At 38.8% G+C, this 17,509-nt stretch overlaps 1 protein-coding gene across 3 annotated transcripts in view; it reads right to left on the bottom strand.

Moving 5' to 3' along the window:
• The window catches only part of PUS7 (pseudouridine synthase 7), a 73,856-nt gene that overhangs the window by 55,399 nt on the left and 948 nt on the right, over positions 1-17,509 (bottom strand). Inside the window, exons 2-4 of one of the 3 annotated variants that reach the window (XM_087821101.1) lie at positions 5,625-6,057; positions 1,847-1,931; positions 1,612-1,713 (exon numbers count right to left, since the gene is read on the bottom strand). In XM_087821101.1, the coding sequence (XP_087677227.1) occupies positions 1,612-1,713; positions 1,847-1,931; positions 5,625-6,057 (620 nt within the window). Of the gene's footprint in view, positions 1-1,611; positions 1,714-1,846; positions 1,932-5,624; positions 6,098-17,509 lie in introns of those variants that run through there. The other 2 variants (XM_016204757.2, XM_016204755.2) reach the window with 2 other exon arrangements.

Raw genomic sequence — 17,509 nt, 5'->3', positions numbered from 1 at the left:
CCACTAATGGACTGCAACATGCAAGCTAAAAAACACCGAGATACTACTACTAGCTAACCTTAGTAGTTTAGCAAAATGTAAAAGAAAAGCTATATTATAATTATAGATAAGGGACATTTTCATACTGAAAAGTGAGTCTAGATCTAGAATTTTCTGAAAGCACTGAGTTGGAATCATGGTTCGTGTGTATGAGTGAAAACATATTTAGATCTCAAAAATTCAGAAAGTCCGTCCTCCTCATTTTACAGACAACGACACCTGCTCATGGCTTATGTCATTTAAAGGCAAAAATTTTCAGTAGATGGCGTAACTATAATTTGCAAGATGATAAATCTTGCTACCTAGGTAGAAAATGTATAGTGTGAGGTTAAGATATACCACTGCATTACACAAGTAAGGGAAACCTGGACCATCCTCCTGGACTAGTCTTAAAAGCAATTCTTAGAAATTTTCTCCTTGACATTTTTGTCTATAAGGAAATTCAATTATTGAAGATCTTTAAAGTTGTTGTAATATCACACACTTTTGGGAAGTTTTAGTTGGGGGGAACAGAGGAGATGGGGGCAGGAGGCAGACAGTGATTTCTGAAAAGTTATAAACTGTTACTAACTAGGGGTGATGGAAGGGGGAATTTCAGACACCCCCAAATCCAATAAGTTGTTAAAATATGCTACAAAATTAATTGAACATAAACTTAAAATTCTAAAACTCTCGTGCTACAACATTCTTAAAATCCTGTATCACATTACCCTGCATAAATACCACCTAGAGCTGCTCTGTCCCATACAGTAGCCACTAGTCACATGTAACAACTGAGCACTTGAAATGTGGCTAGTCTAAACTTAGATGTGCTATCAATTTAACAAAGGGTTTTAAGGACTTAGTACGAAAAACACAATGAAAAACATCTCAGTAATTTTAAAAATATCAATTCTATATTGAAATAAATTTTGAAGTATTAGAATAAAGAAAATGTATTAAAATTAGTTTCATTTGTTTCTTTTCACTTCTAAATTTTTGGATTTAAAATTAAAAACATAATTCCACTGGACAGCACTGATAGAGAAGAATAAAATTTTCGTTAACAAAAGCTTTAAAGAAGGAATTTACTATTCTATATAGTAGCCAAGCTCTCCTTTTCTTGAGTAGACGTAGACTTAGGCTTAGCAAAGAAACACTCTCTTACTTCCTTCCCCCAATTCCTTTCCCTCCCAGAGCCCCATCTGAGACCAAGAGGCTGCTGGCACTGGAGGGAGGGACAGGGCCTCCTTATCAGGGCCACATCTCTGACTATCAGGCTGTCCAGTAGACACTATATGATATTAACAGTCGCTATGAGGTTCAAAACAACAGATTTCTTTGTTGATTTGTGGTCATATGAAACTTTTTTTTTTAAACTACTTTTTTTTGGCCATAGTTTATGTGGATAGTGGTTATCTGTCACTGACAAAAACATTTTTTAGTGTACGTAATGCCCTTTTAGATGAAACAGGACAACATCATCCTTTTGTTAATGACTACAATTTTTCAAATAGACACTTATTAACATCTACCCAAAAAGAAGCAGTGAAAATCCTATAAAACCTTGTCATATAGTTTTGTACCATTTACCTCAATGGCAACACTGGTTTCCTTATTTTTAAAAAGCTGAAGCTCTTCTAAACGCTGCTTTTCTTCGGCTGTCAAAACTGTAAATACATCTTCTGAAGGATCCTTTAAAATAACCATAAAAACTCCCAGTGAGTCACATACAGAATTCAAGCTATTAAAGCTCTGCATTTCTATGATTTCTAAACAGTGCTATTTTTATACAGAAGGTGACTTCTGCTGGAGAGCTGGCTCCTACCTCCTCATCCACTGGGATGGACAAGTCATCCAAATGGCTGATGCGTCCATCTTTTCCTATTTCGTGAACAATGAAGTCAGAGTATCTGATGAAAAGAAAACACAAACCTTCAGAGCAGTAACATTTTGTTTCCTGTTAATTTTACGAAGAAGTTTATCAACAGTAAGCTTTACTACTGTGCAAAACAAGGAATTCTTAAAAAGAAGTTTTCAGTGCTCAGAAGTAATACAGGGTTATCGTTTCTGGTTTCTTAATGAATTTTGAGCCATACCTTAGCTTTGTATCAGAATGTAAAGACCTCCTGATACTTTAACATCCACTTACACCAACAGATAAATCATCCAGATGGAAAGTCAACCAGGAAACATCAGCCTTAAATTATACCTTAGAACTGGTGGACTTTATATTTACAGAACTTCCATCCCAGAACCAGCAGAATACACATTCTTTTCAAGTGCACATGGAATATTCTGAAGGATAGACCATATATTGGGACAAAAAACAAGTCTCAATAAATTTAAGACGACTGAAATCACATCAAGCATCTTTTCTGTACAAACTGTACAAAACTAGCAATCAACTACAAGAAGAAAGCTGGGAAAACTGGAAATATGTGGAGTTTAAACAACATGCTACTGAATAACTATTGGTTCAATGGAGAAGTAAAAGAAGAAATCAAAACATACACAAAGATAAATAAAAATACAGCATTCTAAAAATCTTTGAGATGCAGCAGAAGTGGTACAAAGAGGAAAGTTCATAACAATACAAGCCTATCTCAAGAAACAAGAAAAATCTCAATTGAACAATCCAACATTACACCGTAAGGAACTAGAAGATGAAGAACAAATGAAACCCCAAATCAGTAGAAGGAAGAAAATAAAAATTAGAGCAGAAATAAATAAAGTAGAGACTAAAAAGACAATCGAAAATATCAACGAAATGAAGAGTTGGTTTTTTGAAAAGATAAACAAAATTGACCAATCTTTAGCTAGACTCACTAAAGAAAAAAAAGAGAGAAGACTCAAGTAAATAAAATCAGAAATGAAAGTGGAGAAATTACAATGGATACCACAGAAGTACAAAAAATCATACAAGAATACTATGAAAGGCTATATGCCACCAAACTGGACAATCTACAAGAAATGGACAAATTCTTAGAATTATGCAACCTTCCTAGACTGAATCATGAAGAAACAGAAAACCTGAATAGCCCAATCCTAGTAAGGACACTGAAAGAGTAATCAAAAACCTCCCCAAAAACAAAAGTCCAGGATCAGACGGCTTCACTGGTAAATTCTACCAAACATTCAAAGAAAATTTAGTATCTATTCTTCTCCAACTCTTGCAAAAAATTAAAGAGGAGGGGATACTTCCTAACTCATTTACAAGGCCAACATTACCCTGACACCAAAGCCAGGCAAGGAGCAGCACACAAAAAGAAAATTACAGGCCAATATCTCTCATAAACATACGGATACAAAACTCAACAAAATACTAGCAAATCAAATACAACAGTACATTAAAAGGATCATAGGCGACGATAAAGTGAAATTTATTCTAGGGATGCACGAATGGTTCAACATTTACAAATCAATAAATATGATACACCACATTAACAAAATGAAGGGTAAAAATCAAATGACCATCTCATATGTAGAAAAAGCACTGACAAGATAAAATATCCATTTATGATAAACATTCTCAGTAAAATGGATACAGAAGAAAAGTACCTCAACATAATAACCCACAGCTATCATCATACTCAATAGTGAAAAACTGAAAGCTTTCGCTCTAAGATCAGGAATAGGACAAGAATGCTCACTTACTCTTACCACTTTTATTCAACATAGTACCAGAAGACCTAGCCAGGGCCATAAGGCAAGAAAAAGAAATAAAAGGCATCTAAACAGGGAATGAAGAAGTAAAACTGTCATTATTTGCAGAGGACATGATTTTATATATAGAAAATTCTAAAGACTCCATCCAAAACTATTAAAAACAATAAACAAATACAGTTATATTGCAAAATACAAACTCAATATAGAAAAATCTGTTTGTTTCTATGTGCTAACCACAAACTATCAGAAAGAGAAATGAAAAAAACAATTCCATTTATAATTGCAACAAAAATAATAAAATACCTAGGAATAAAATTAACAAAGGAGGGGAAAGACCTGTACACTGAAAACTACAAGACATTGTTGAAAGAAACCAAAGACATGAAGTTATGGAAAAACATTTCGTGTTCAGTGATTAGAAGATTAATATTGTTACAATGTCCATATTACTTAAAGCAATTTACAGATTCAATGCAATCCCCCATCAAAAGCCCGATGGTATTTTTCACAGAAATAGAGCAAAAAATTCTAAAATTTGTGAGAAACCACAAAAAACCCTAAATAGTCAAAGCAATCCTGAGAAAATAGAATGAAGCCAGAGGTAATACACTCTCCAATTTCAAACTATACTACAAAGCCACAGTAATCAAAACAATACAATATTGGCATAAAAACAGATACACAGACCAATGGAACATAATTGAGAGCCCAGAAATACTCACACTTTGTAGGCAACTAATTTATGACAAAAGAGTCAAGAATATACAATGGAGAAAGGAAAGTCTCTTCAGGAAATGATGCTAGGAAAATTAGACAGCCATATGCAAGGGAATAAAACTAGACCAGATCTTATACCACACTAAAAAATGAAGTAACTCAAAATGGATTAAAGACTGGAATGTAAGACCAAAATCAATAAAATATATAGAAGAAAATATAGGCATTAAGCTTCTGGACATTGGTCTCAGTGGTGTTTTTGTGAATCTGACTCCAAAAGCATGAAAAACAAAACCAAAAATAAACAAATGGGAAATCAAACTAAAAAGCTCTGCACAGCAAAAGAAACTATCAACTAAACAAAAAGGCAACCAACCAAATGGGAGCAGATATTTGCAAATAATATTTTTGATAAGGGGTTAATATCCAAAATACATAAAGAACTCATACAGCTCAACAACAAAAAAATCTGATTAAGAAATGGGCAGAGGGTCTGAACAGACATTTTTCCAAGGAAGATAGATATACAGATCGCCAATGGGCATATGAAAAGATGTTCAACTTCACTAATTATTAGGGAAATGCAAATCAAAACCACAATGAGATATCACTTCACACCTGTTAGAATGGCTATTATCAAGAACACAAGAAATAACAAGTGCTGGAGAGGATGTGGAGAAGAGGAACCCTGTGCTTTTAAATTGGTTTAGCCACTATGGAAGACAGTATGCAGGCTCCTCAAAATTAAGTAGAGAACTACTATATGATCCAGCAATTCCTCTTCTGGCTATTTATCTGAAGAATAAGAAAACACTAATTCAAAAAGATATATATGCCCCACATTCATTGCAGTTATTATTTACAGTAGTCAAGACAGGGAAAACCACCTAAATGTCCCTCCACGAAAGAATGCATAAAGAAAATGTGGTGTGTGTACACACACACACAATGGAGTACTACTCAGCCATAAGAAAAGATGAATACTGCCATTTGCAACAACATGAATACACCTGAGGGTATTATGCTAAGTAAGTCAGTCAGATGGGAAAGGACAAACACTGTGTGGTTTCATTTACTCATCTGGGCAGTCTCATCCTTTCTGACTACCTGTGAAATTAATCCTTGGGGGTAGAAATAAATAGAAGACTATACTGCAGATTTCTTTCTAAAGAAAACAACCAATATAACTAACAATAACTTTGTACATAAAATAAACATACCTTTCTTTTAAGATTCCTGAGAATCCTTGATGAGAACTTACAAACTTGGTGATGCCTACATCAAGTTCAGTGAGCCCATGCTTCATCATGTCTGCAAAACTTTCAGCTTCCTCCTCCTCCTCACCCTCCTCTGAAAGGCCATCTTCTTCCTCCTCTTCCTCTTCTTCCAACTGGGCATCAGAATTTTTTTCAATCTTTCCAGCACTTACAATTTCAGGTAGCCCAGGCACATTTTCACTGCTGAGTGGAGAGTTCTTTTCTAGCCCATCCTGGCCTTTGATCAGACAGCCTTCTGAGAACTTCTGTCTTTTTGCCTCCTCAGCTGGGGCCTGACTGTCATTATCTTCAACAGCTAGGGACCCACGTTTCAGTGACACACCAGTCATTTCTGTCATTTCCATTTGTAATGCTCCAAGAAAACATTTACGGGAACCTTTTAGGAAGACAGAGCAGGAAAGTAATAATCATGTCTTTAATTAAGTGGGTTTCTGCAAACAGAAGCACAGTTAACTTTGTCCCTAGGATACTATAAATCACTTATTAAAATAATTCTTCCCACCCTGGCCCATATGGCTTAGTTGGTTGCACATCATTCTGTGCACTGAAAGGTTGCCTGGATCCCAGGTCAGGGCACATGCCTGGGTTGCAGGCTTGATCCCCAAACCCCAGTAGGAGGTGTGTAGGAGGCACCCAATCTGTTTTGCTATTACATTGATGTTTCTTTCTCTCCCTCCCTCTCCCTTCTCTCTCTCTAAAAATCAATTTTAAAAATCTTATGAAAAAAAAGTGTGTAAAAAATAACAACAACAATTTTTCCCACTGTTGGCATATACTTTTGGTGGCACAGAAAAAATGGCAAAACACTTCTGCAAAAAATTTGGCAGTATGCATCAAAAGCCTTAAAAATATGTATGCCCTGCCCGACTGGCGTGGCTCAGCAGTTGAGAATCGACCTATGATCCAAGGGATCAAAGTTAGATTCCCGGTCAGGGCACATGCTCAGGTTTCAGGCTCAATCCCCAGTGGGGCAGCGTGCAGGAGGCAGCCAATCAATGACTCTCTCTCATAATTGATGTTTCTATCTCTTTTTCTCCCTCTCCTTTCCTCTCTCTGAAATCAATAAAGATATATTTAAATATATATATGCCCTTTGCCCCCAAAATACTACTTTCAGAAATACTAGTTTAAGAAAATAATTAAGAAAGTGGTTAAAGTTTTAGCAGTAAGGATACTCATCTCAGTGCTTTTATATTAGTAAAAAATCAAGAACAATAATGCCTGGGGTACATGAATTGAACAATATGTAGAAACCATGTGAACAATATGTAGAAACTGGGAAAGGTGGTTACTTCTAGGAGAGGATATAGATGGCTGGGGACAGCAGGGGGACTTGCTGTTTTTACTGAATGCCATAGTTGTATCATCTGGATTTTGTTTCGTGTACATTATTATCCTTTTGAATAACTGATTACATAAAAATAGTGTGTAAATACATTTACTGACATGAAATCATACCATACCATATATATATATATGTACACATGTGTATATATATATATGTAAAGCAAGGGGAATTCGGAGTTGATTAATGGGTATAGAGTTGCAGTTTTGCAAAATTACAAAGAGTTCTGCATAATGGTTTCACAACAATGTGAACTGTACACTTAAAAATGGTTAAGATGATGTTATATATGTTATGTGTATTTTGCCACAATTAAAAAAACAGATTATCACCCTAGCCAGTTTGGCTTAGTGGTTAGAGTGTCGGACTATGGACTGAAGGGTCCTGGTTCAGTTCCAACAAAGGGCATGTACTTTGTTGCAGGCTCGATCCCCGGCCTCGGTCAGGGTGCGTGTGGGAGGCAACCAATCAATGTGTCTCTCTCATATCGATGTCTTTCTCTCTCGCTCTCTTCCGTCAACTCTCTCTGAAAAAGCAATGGAAAAAGTGTCCTAGGTTGAGGACCTAAAAAACCCCAAACAGATTATCATTTAATGGGCCTATACACAATCTACTGAGAAAAAAATCTAAGAAGACATTCATACTTCCCAGGACAGAGCAACTTGAGAGAGGAGTTACCTGTGGCAATCAAAGCCAACACATTTATCTAAGACCATTTGATCTTATTTGATGCTCTTGGTAATATAAGAATAAAGGCTTTTCCTATATTAATTATATAGAGAGATGCTAAAATTAACATCTAATGAACTTAGTAAACATATTCATAAATATGTAAATAAGCAGAAAATTAATATTCTAGTTTTTCAAGGCTCAGTTAATAAGAAATCCCCCTACAGAAGCATCTATAGCAGAATAATAATGAACTAAATTTTAAGAATCCATATCTAATCTTGTATTTTTTTTTAAATGTTTTTATTGATATTTTAGAGAGAGAAGAAAGGAGAAGATAGCGAGATAGAAATACTGATGAGAGAAACATCATCGATCAGCTGCCTCCTGCATGCCCCCTACTGGGGGTCAAGCGCGAAACCAGGGCATGTGCCTCTGACTAGGAATTGAACCAGTGACCTCTTGGTTCCTGGGTCAACGCTCAGCCACTGAGCCACACTGGTTGGGTTAATCTTGTATTTTTAAATTGTCAAAAATAGCCCGGCCAGGCATGGCTCAGCGGTTGAGCGTTGACCTAGGATCCAGGCGATCAGGGTTCGATTCACGGTCAGAGAACATGCCCAGTTGCGCGCTTGACCAATTGACTCTCTCATCATTGATGTTTCTATGTCTCTCTTTTCCTCTCCTTTCCTCTCTCTGAAATCAATAAAAATATATTTTAAAAAAATTTAAAATAGTTAAAAATAAAGAATGGAAAAAAAGGTAGAGAAAAAGACAAATACTACCTGCAAAAAGTGACAGAAAAAAGGATCACGATGGCTCCAAAAACAGGAGAAAATATATAGATAAATGTTAGTAAATACAATTTCCTTTGAAAGACAAAAAAATAATAATAAAGTGGAAGAAACCAAGAAACCGGAACAGAAGTACAACACAATTAGCTATACAAAATTATCTCTAATTCAAAAAAGAAGGCATTTATTCTTTACTTGTTCTAAGCAAGGTATAGTAAAAAAGAATGCTGGTTTATGAAATGCTGATGCTATTTCATTCTCACTTTATATCAACAAAGCTGCCCTCAGAGAGCTTGCACACCAGCAAGGGAGACAGAAGAGATCCAGGGAGCACTTGGTCGGGACTATGGGAACACAGAGAAACCTCAGAAGATGTTAGAGGTGATGGGGTCAGAGAAGTCACCCTTTCTAATGGAAGTCAAAAAATAAACACCCGAGCAAGTTTTGAGGAAGGAGTAAGGCCGTGGAAAAGGGGGAGGACGCTGTTTGGGGGAAGAAGATACTGGCTATGTCAAGGCATGGAGGAATGGGAGACCATGGAGTGCTGCAAGAACCCCAAGGAGTTCATCACACATCGTGGAAGGCACAACACACAAGGAGAGTTTGTAGTCAAAGCCAGAGAGTGGGTGGAAGCCACACCAGGTGGAACGGAGGAAATGACATTCTGAAAATCAAATCAAACCTTCGTAAGTCAGGAGATTTCGTGGTATCCTTAGAAGAGAAACAGAGGTTAGGCTGGAAGACTAGCTAACAGGGTACAGCTGTGACCAAGGCAAGACATCAGTACAACCTGACCTAAGGCTGAGGCAAGGGCAACAGAAAGGAGGGGCGGATTCAGGGATAATCAGAAGGTGCTAGGAACAAGACTCCGTGACAAATGAGGAAAAAAGAGGAAATACCCCAGCATGACTTGGGTTTTCTGTCTTGGGGACCTGAGTGGACACGAGGACCCCAGGAAGAGGAGCAGGTGGTAGGAGAAGACAAGCCCACATATAGTCCTGTGGTGTTGCAGATATATAGAGGACAACCGAGAGATGACCTGTAGCCCGTCATTACATTGTGTCACAATGTAAAAGCCCTCAATGGCCCTCCAACAATGATACAGGGTCTCCAGCTGGCATGACAAGATCTACCAAGAGACAGACTGTGATACCGTTCCAGCGGCCTGAACTCTCAGCAGGGAGAGCACAGGAAATAACAACCATATCTGCACTTGGCACTGGGACTTTATAGTCAGCTAGACCTCTACCTCCTTCCCAGTATGCAGAGAACCACTCATCAGTCTCCTTCTCAATAACCCAATGGCTATAAGCCCTGGTGGAAACACCAATTATTTCCTCTGCAGAAAAACTGCTCCATCCTTCTGCTTTGGTACTGTCCATGATCCAGTGCCATGAACCATTATCTTACACACACCTCCAATGACTCAGGCCCAGCCCCAACAGGTGCCCATTCCCAGTCTGACTGTTGACACGAGCTCTCCAACAAAAGGTCCTCTATACCAATCTCAGATCACCCTGGTCTCTCAGCTGTCCTTTGAGACTCATCGGAAGGCCAGAAGCCCTGACTGTTATGTCTTCCCATTTTACCTCTTTCATTTACACTGCCCATGCAGGCATTTGGGTACTGTGTTTTTCCCTCACCATTTTCTAGCTGTGTAACTGGTCCAAGTACATTATTAACTTCTCCAAGATCCTGTTCTTGAGGTGTAAAATGGTAATGATATGTGTCAAAGAACTGTAATGAAGATTAAATGAGATGATAAACATGAAGTGGCTAGAACAGTAGGCCCTAATAAACACTAGTCCCCTTTTCTCCCTCAAAAAGTCTGCAGAGCCCTAGCCGGCTTGGCTCAGTAGTTAAAGTGTCAACCCGCAGACTGAAGGGTCCAGGGTTCTATTCTGGACAAGGGCACATACCTCAGTTGCAGGCTCGATCCCCGGCCCTGGTTGGGGCGCGTATGGGAAGCAACCAATCAATGTGTCTCTCTCATATCAATGTTTCTCTTTCAGTCTCTCTGAAAAGCAATGGAAAAAATATCCCCTGGTGAGGATTACAAAAAAAAAAAGAAGTTTAAAGATTCTTTGAGAGTATTATTTCTTTCGTACATGCCAGAGAATCTAGCCTGGTGTAACAAGCATTAATAGATATGTTGCAGAATTCCTGAAACAGGTGCCAAAACAGTTCCCTATCTACAGAGATCAAAGACACATTAAGTAGCAAATCATTAATGAAATTGTGGACTGGGGCAATAAACATCAATGTCCACTAACATCACAAAGAGAAATAACCAGATATTGTGTACCCCTGAAAGTACATGCTATAATGTGTGATGTATATTTACTGATTGAAACTCTATATCTAACTACTAATTTAGATGGCATACACGGAAAGAAGATGTTAAATGCCACCATGGGAAGCAATCAGCAAAATCCTGAATGGGAAATTACAAGGACAAAGACACAGTTCCTTCAACTAATAAACAGCAAAGGAAAAAAAGAAGGGGGACCTACAGATAAACCTACAAAGAAATGCAATAGATGGATCGTTTTTTGGATCCTGATTTAAGCAAACCAACTGTTTAAAAAAGCATTTATGAGGCCCTGGCTGGGTAGCTCAGTTGCTTAGAGTCTTGTCTTGATATACCAAAGTTGCAGGTTCAATCTCTGGTCAGGGCACATACAAGAAGCAACCAATGAATACATAAGTGAAACAACAAATCGATGTGTTTTGTCTGCCTCTCTCTCTCAAAAATCAATTAAAAAAATATAATTAAAAAAGTATTAGACAATCAGGGAAACTGAAACACTGGGGATATTTGATGACATTAGTAGTATTGTCAACTTTTTTTTTAAATATATCTTTACTGATTTCAGAGAGAGAAAAGGAGAAGGAGAGAGAGAGATAGAAACATCAATGATGAGAGAGTCATTGATCGAGCCCACAACCCAGGCATGTGCCCTGACCGGGAATCGAACCCTGATCGCCTGGATCCCAGGTCTACACTCAACCGCTGAGCCATGCTCGGCCAGGCTAGTATTGTCAACTTTTAAAGGTGAAATCATGTTACTGTGGTTACACTTAAAAACAGAATCCTTATGTTTTAGAGACAGAAACTGAGCTATTTATAGTTGAAAAGATATAGTCTGGAATTTGCTTCAAAATAATTTACCAGTGGTGAATGGAAGCAGAGTGGGTGTAGATTTGGAACAAGATTGGCTGAGTTGGAAATTGTTGAAACTGAGTGATGGGAACACATCATTCTCTCTACATTAATATTTTTTATAATAAAAGGCAAAGTATAAAAAGATATACAAACTATTCTACTCTGATCAAATCACCAATCTTTTCAGTTCTACTCCTCCCTCTCTCCCATCACCTGTTCTTTAAGTATATCAAGATATCCAGTCCCAAGACACCACCTCTTCCACCTTTACTTGTTCAAGTGCCCAAAACCTCAATAACTCTTAGCCACTACTCAACACTCTTGTTCACTAGTCCTTCTGCTCCATGATCCTTGCTAAACCTCAACCAAGTACCAATCCAACTGTCTGTGAGTCTATGCTCCTGGTTGCTGCTGGAGAAAACCTCGCCAGGTCAGGGGAGTTCCTCTTATGAGAGCCCTCCACATTGCCTGGCCCTCCCTAGTAAGCAAGGTCTTCTGACAGACACACCTCCCTCCAGTATATTCACAATGAGGCAAGATAGTAAAAAGCTAGAATTCCTTGACAAGTGGAATGGAGAAACTGAGACAGATAGTTAACTGACTGAGCAATTTACAGTCAGATAATTAAACGCAAAGTCTCATCTTTCCTAACCAAGGACACTTAGGAGCAAATGGTTTACACATTCCAGACCATGCAGGGGGCACACTGGCTCACTTGTCTGGTCCCTCTTCAATGACATTCTCTGAAGGTGAAACTAACCAGGAAAAGATCCTAACTCCTATCCCCTCTATAGGCTCACTCTGATTATCAGGACATCAAAGGACACACCTGGAAAGCTGATGAATATTCTACTGAAATCCTACCCTGAGACCTCCCCTAAAATTCCTGCTATTAGAAAACACATAAAAGCTCTTAAGACAAAAGACGCAGCAGACGCTGTGGAGCACAACCACGCCTTTCCCCTACCTCTTCTTTCCTCAGGGGTGTATCTTTGCTTTCTTTCTCCTAAGCTCTAAAGGTTCCCAGGAGACTTGCAACCAGGGCAGCAGCTTGTCCAGGGCTAACCTCTAAACTTGTCTCCAAGGGCCCTTCTTTTGCCTCTGTGACTTGTTTCCTGAGTCCATGCAGCCCAGATGGCTCACTTCTTCTGCCTCTATGACTTTTTTCCTAAAGGGCCAAGGCAGCCTTGCTTAGGTTCGACTCTTCTTTACCTTTCCAAAGGGCCAAGGGACCTCCGTCTAGACTCACTCCTGTTGCTATGATCTTGCCTCTTCTCTTAAGCCCCTCCTTTGCTTCACTGTCCCCAGCTTTATTAAATGTACTTTCAAAATCACCTGGACTGCCTGGCCAGGTGTGGCTCAGCAGTTGCGCATCGACCTAGGATCCAGGAGATCGAAGTTCGATTCCTGGTCAAGACACATGCCCAGGTTGCAGGCTTGATCCCCAGCTGGGGGTGTCCAATGATGACTTCTCATCATTGATGTTTCTATCTCTCTCTCTAGCTCTCCCTTCCTCTCTAAAATCAATAAAGATATATTTTTTAAAAAATCACCTGGACTTATGCTATGAAATCTTTCCTGCAAAAAGTCAAAAAACCCACACATTACAGACTGTACCAGGGCAGACTCACCTCAATCTCAACTTCTTTCTGGTGACAACAAGACCACTTATTATAACCATTCTCCTTAATATGGCAACCCTCTTAAGGGAAATCCACACTTACTTTAACACTCACTCTTCAGCACCGCGCTTCCTCCCCTCAACAAACATTTACCAAGCATCCCTGTGCCAGACATTATTCCCAGTACTGTGACAAGCCACGGCAGTGAATGAAATAAATGCCCGGTCAACAGAGGCTTCTTTGCCCAAATCACAGCTGTTCAAGCCTGGCCCTACCTGGTATCTTTTCCCAACACAACATGGATCACTGCTTTCTTCCCTTGAAACTCCTATTCCTTGCTTATTTCTTGCCTCTGGAGACAGTCTTTCCCCCTCCCTCTCCACTTGATGCTTAAATTTGGGCTTCTCTAGGTTCCTTCTCCAGTCCTGTTCCCTTCTCACTCCCAAGTTTTCCAGCTAGTACCCCTCCATCTCCAACTCTCGCCTAACGTCCAAGGCAATCATAAAGACAGCTAAACAATGAAGTGTATGCAGTGAGCTCATTCAAGCCTCACTTTAACCCTATGACAGAGGGATCATTATCATTCCCATCTTAGCACTACAAAACTACAAAGTATTTGCTCATTTACAGAGCTAGTAAGAGGTGGAATCAAATGCTCTCACTCAACATGCCCTAAATTAATCTCATCATTTCCCATTATAAACGCACTTCTGTTAAATTGCACCTCTCACCACAGGGAATGTTACCACCAACTACCTACCAGTCACCTGTGTCAGAATAAGGGCATCACCTGAATTCCTCACTCTCCCCTATGCCTTCATCAGTGATTTTGTGAATAAAATTCTAGGTTTAGGACAGCACTATTATGCCCAACATCCGTGGAATGAGAATATTAGCGGACCATGGATCTGAAGTATCAACCACTGGTTTCAACTCTTACTTGGTAAACGGCAGTTTGTAGGGTATAAAGTGAAGCCTGATCTAGGTTTTGCCATTTACTAAGAAGGTCACTTAACCTCTCTAAGCTTCAGTTTATTTGTCTGTAAAGCTGAAAAATGATGACTCGGTCAAAGGTCTGTAAAACTGTTCCGATTTAACTGTTGGTCATTAATATTTACTATGGATGATTTACACAGAGTTGTTATTGCTCAGACTGGAGAAAAAAAAACCCCAAAACTTCTTACGCTTCTTTTGTTCTCTGGGCTAATGATTAAACATGGTGTTCTCTTTCAAATACCACTTAATTTTAAGAGACCCTCAAAGCACTGCCAATACCAAATAAATATACCTTTGGTATTTTTTGGAAGTCTTTTTCTTGATTCTTGTGGACCCTTGCCTGATCTTTTTCTTGTTATATTTAATTGCAAAGACAAGTTCATTAACTAATCTCACTTTTGCTTTCAAATGAAATTATAGTTTTTATTTGTTTTAGCTCATGGTCCTATCACAGACATTAATTATTAAAGTATATAAAGTGTTGGGAGCCGGTGATGTGTCTGGACATGGTCCACGTCACCTGAGGGTCTGGAGTCAGGGACTCAACCCTCCCCACAATGACCCTTGATATTGAGAGCCCGCTATGTGTCTGGACATGGTCCACATAGCCTGAGGCTCTGGAGTCGAGGACTCAATCCTCCCCAAAAGTTCCCATTAGAAGCCAAGATAAAGATAATTACCAAGGTCTGAGCTCATGCAGGAGGCAGGGTATTTACTCTGAAAGAGCGTTCAGGCGGCCTTGAAGGAACTACTCTGTATCACCCTCACCTCATTATTAATTGTTTGTTACTCACTATATAATAAAGGCTTTGAAGCCATTTGGTGCTGTACCTCATTGGAGGGCAGCCCTCCTGATCCCATAACTTTGTCTGTCTCTTTAATTCCCACCGCTCGAACTCAGGTTTGTTCGTCTTTCAGGCTGGCTCCTGACAATAAAGCACCACCCGGCAGGGTGTGGCTCAGCGGTTGAGCATCAACCTAGGATCCAGATGATCAGGGTTCGATTCCCGGTCAGGGCACATGCCCGGCTGCAGGCTCGATCAATAACCCTCTCATCATTGATGTTTCTATCTCTCTCTCTCCCTCTCCTTTCCTCTCTCTGAAATCAATAAAGATATATTTTTTAAAAAAGTATATAAAGCACCAATGATTGTAAGTCACTTAATATATATATTTTTTTGTTTTTTTTTTGTTTTGTTTTTTTAAATATATTTTTATTGATTTCAGAGAGAGGAAAGGAGAGGGAGAGAGAGAGAGATAGAAACACCAATGATGAGAGAGTCATTAATCAAGCCCGCAACTGGGCATGTGCCCTGACTGGGAATCGAACCCTGATCATCTGGATCCTAGGTCGATGCTCAACCGCTGAGCCACACCTGGCCGGGCTAATATATATTTTGTTAAATTCTGTCTGTGGGCCTAGGAGCTGAGAGCATACTTACCAGAACAGCTGTGCAAACTGCTACACTAGGAGAGGCAGAATTCACACTAGTGTTGTTTACATAAGCAGGAACTATACAAAAGGAAAGATTGAAATGCAATATAACTTTTAAATGAGAAAGTGGGGAGGGGGAAATCCTGTGAACATGAAAGAGACTGAGTAGAACTCAATCAGAAAGATAAAACAACCCTGACGGCCCCAATGTGATTACCCTAAGGAAAACTCAAAAATTTCCCTAAGAAAATTTCAGAAAAATCCTAATATACATATTCAAGCATTCTACTCAAAGCAAGAACAAGTGATCAACTTAAAAAAAAAAAAGGGGGAAGGCGGTAAAGGGTGGAACTTTATGAGGTTTTTAAAAAAAAAGTTTTAAAGAAATATTATACTGCAAAAATACACTGTCCATGATAGTAATGACAGTATCTCATATGTCAAGTAAAATCTCTACAGACCAGAAGCTTGATTCTATGACTGGGTAGAGAATGAAATCTACTAATACTACATGAACTTGAAATCCTATACAATTCTTTGGAGGGAATACTAAAATAATGAGTTCTGGCTCGACCAGCATGGCTAACCTATGATCCAGGAGATTGTGATTAGATTCCTGGTCAGGGCACATGACCAGGTTGAGAGCTGCATCCCCAGTAGGGGGCGTGCAGGAGGCAGCTGATCAATCAATGACTCTCATCATTGATGTCTCTCTCTCCCCCTCTCCCTTCCTCTCTCGGAAATAAAGATATATTAAAAACATAATAAAATAAAGTAAAATAAATAAAATAAAGAGTTGCTTCCTTTACACTCCAAATGAGCCAAATGAGATTAGGAATATTACAATTTTAACAGTATTTTAAAATCTTTTTCATTATAATATCAGGTTCACCAATAAGCTTCCTCTACACCCACAACAAAAATAAAGTTTAGCGTTTTCAAAATTTTAATACACCACTGACAGTCCCTTCATATTATTTCCCACAAAATGAACATCTTAAAAAAGGGCCATATTAGTCTTAATGGTATCTGTATTCCAAAACCCTCCATAACTTCCACTTTTTAAATGTTTCTATCCTCCATCCTCTGCAAACTGTCAGTAACCTCTCTAGCACTCACAATAAAGAGCACTTTCTTCAGGGCAAAGCACACACTCACTACACTCTAATATGCAAGATTATTAAGTTTATTACATTTGTTCATCCCACAAATATTTATTGAGCACCTCTTATGTGTCTGGCACTATTTTAGGCACTGTGGAAAAAGGGAAATTTTCCTGCCCTGATTGAGCTTACCTTTACTTAAGGATATATAGAATAATAAAATAATTTAAAAACATGCAAACATAAGAGCTATAAATAAAGCTGAGTAAGGGGAATGAGAGAAAGAAGGGTGCTCTTTAGTGAAGCATCTCCAAGGAGGTGCCTGTAAAGGACTGAGGTTGGAGCAAACTTAGTCAAAAGTAAGCCCAGCTGGGTTATTGTTTCTCTCTCCTATTTAGGGGCAAAGCTATGCTTTATTAATACCTGTACTGCCCAGCCTCTATAAAAAAATATGTTCAGGAGGAGTTATTAAGTTAATAAATACTGAGTGTTGGCTACTTGCCTAATGACTGAACAAAATCATTTCCTATCCATCCCCTTTTCAGTATGAGTGTACTGTTGGATATTTGACAGATCCCTCCACTGTCAAGGCATCCGGAGGCCAAAGGATGCGGCATGCCTGTCTCACAGATGATTAGGGACTTGAAACAAAAGCCCTTGGTAATCCTATAGATATTTCCGGAATGGAAAAAAAAAAA

This window comes from Miniopterus natalensis, chromosome 10 (genome assembly GCF_054644295.1).
Source record: "Miniopterus natalensis isolate mMinNat1 chromosome 10, mMinNat1.hap1, whole genome shotgun sequence".
Taxonomy (NCBI): Eukaryota; Metazoa; Chordata; class Mammalia; order Chiroptera; family Miniopteridae; genus Miniopterus; species Miniopterus natalensis.
The sequence above is the reverse complement of the archived record's forward strand: the minus strand, read 5'-3'. Positions and strand labels throughout refer to the sequence as shown.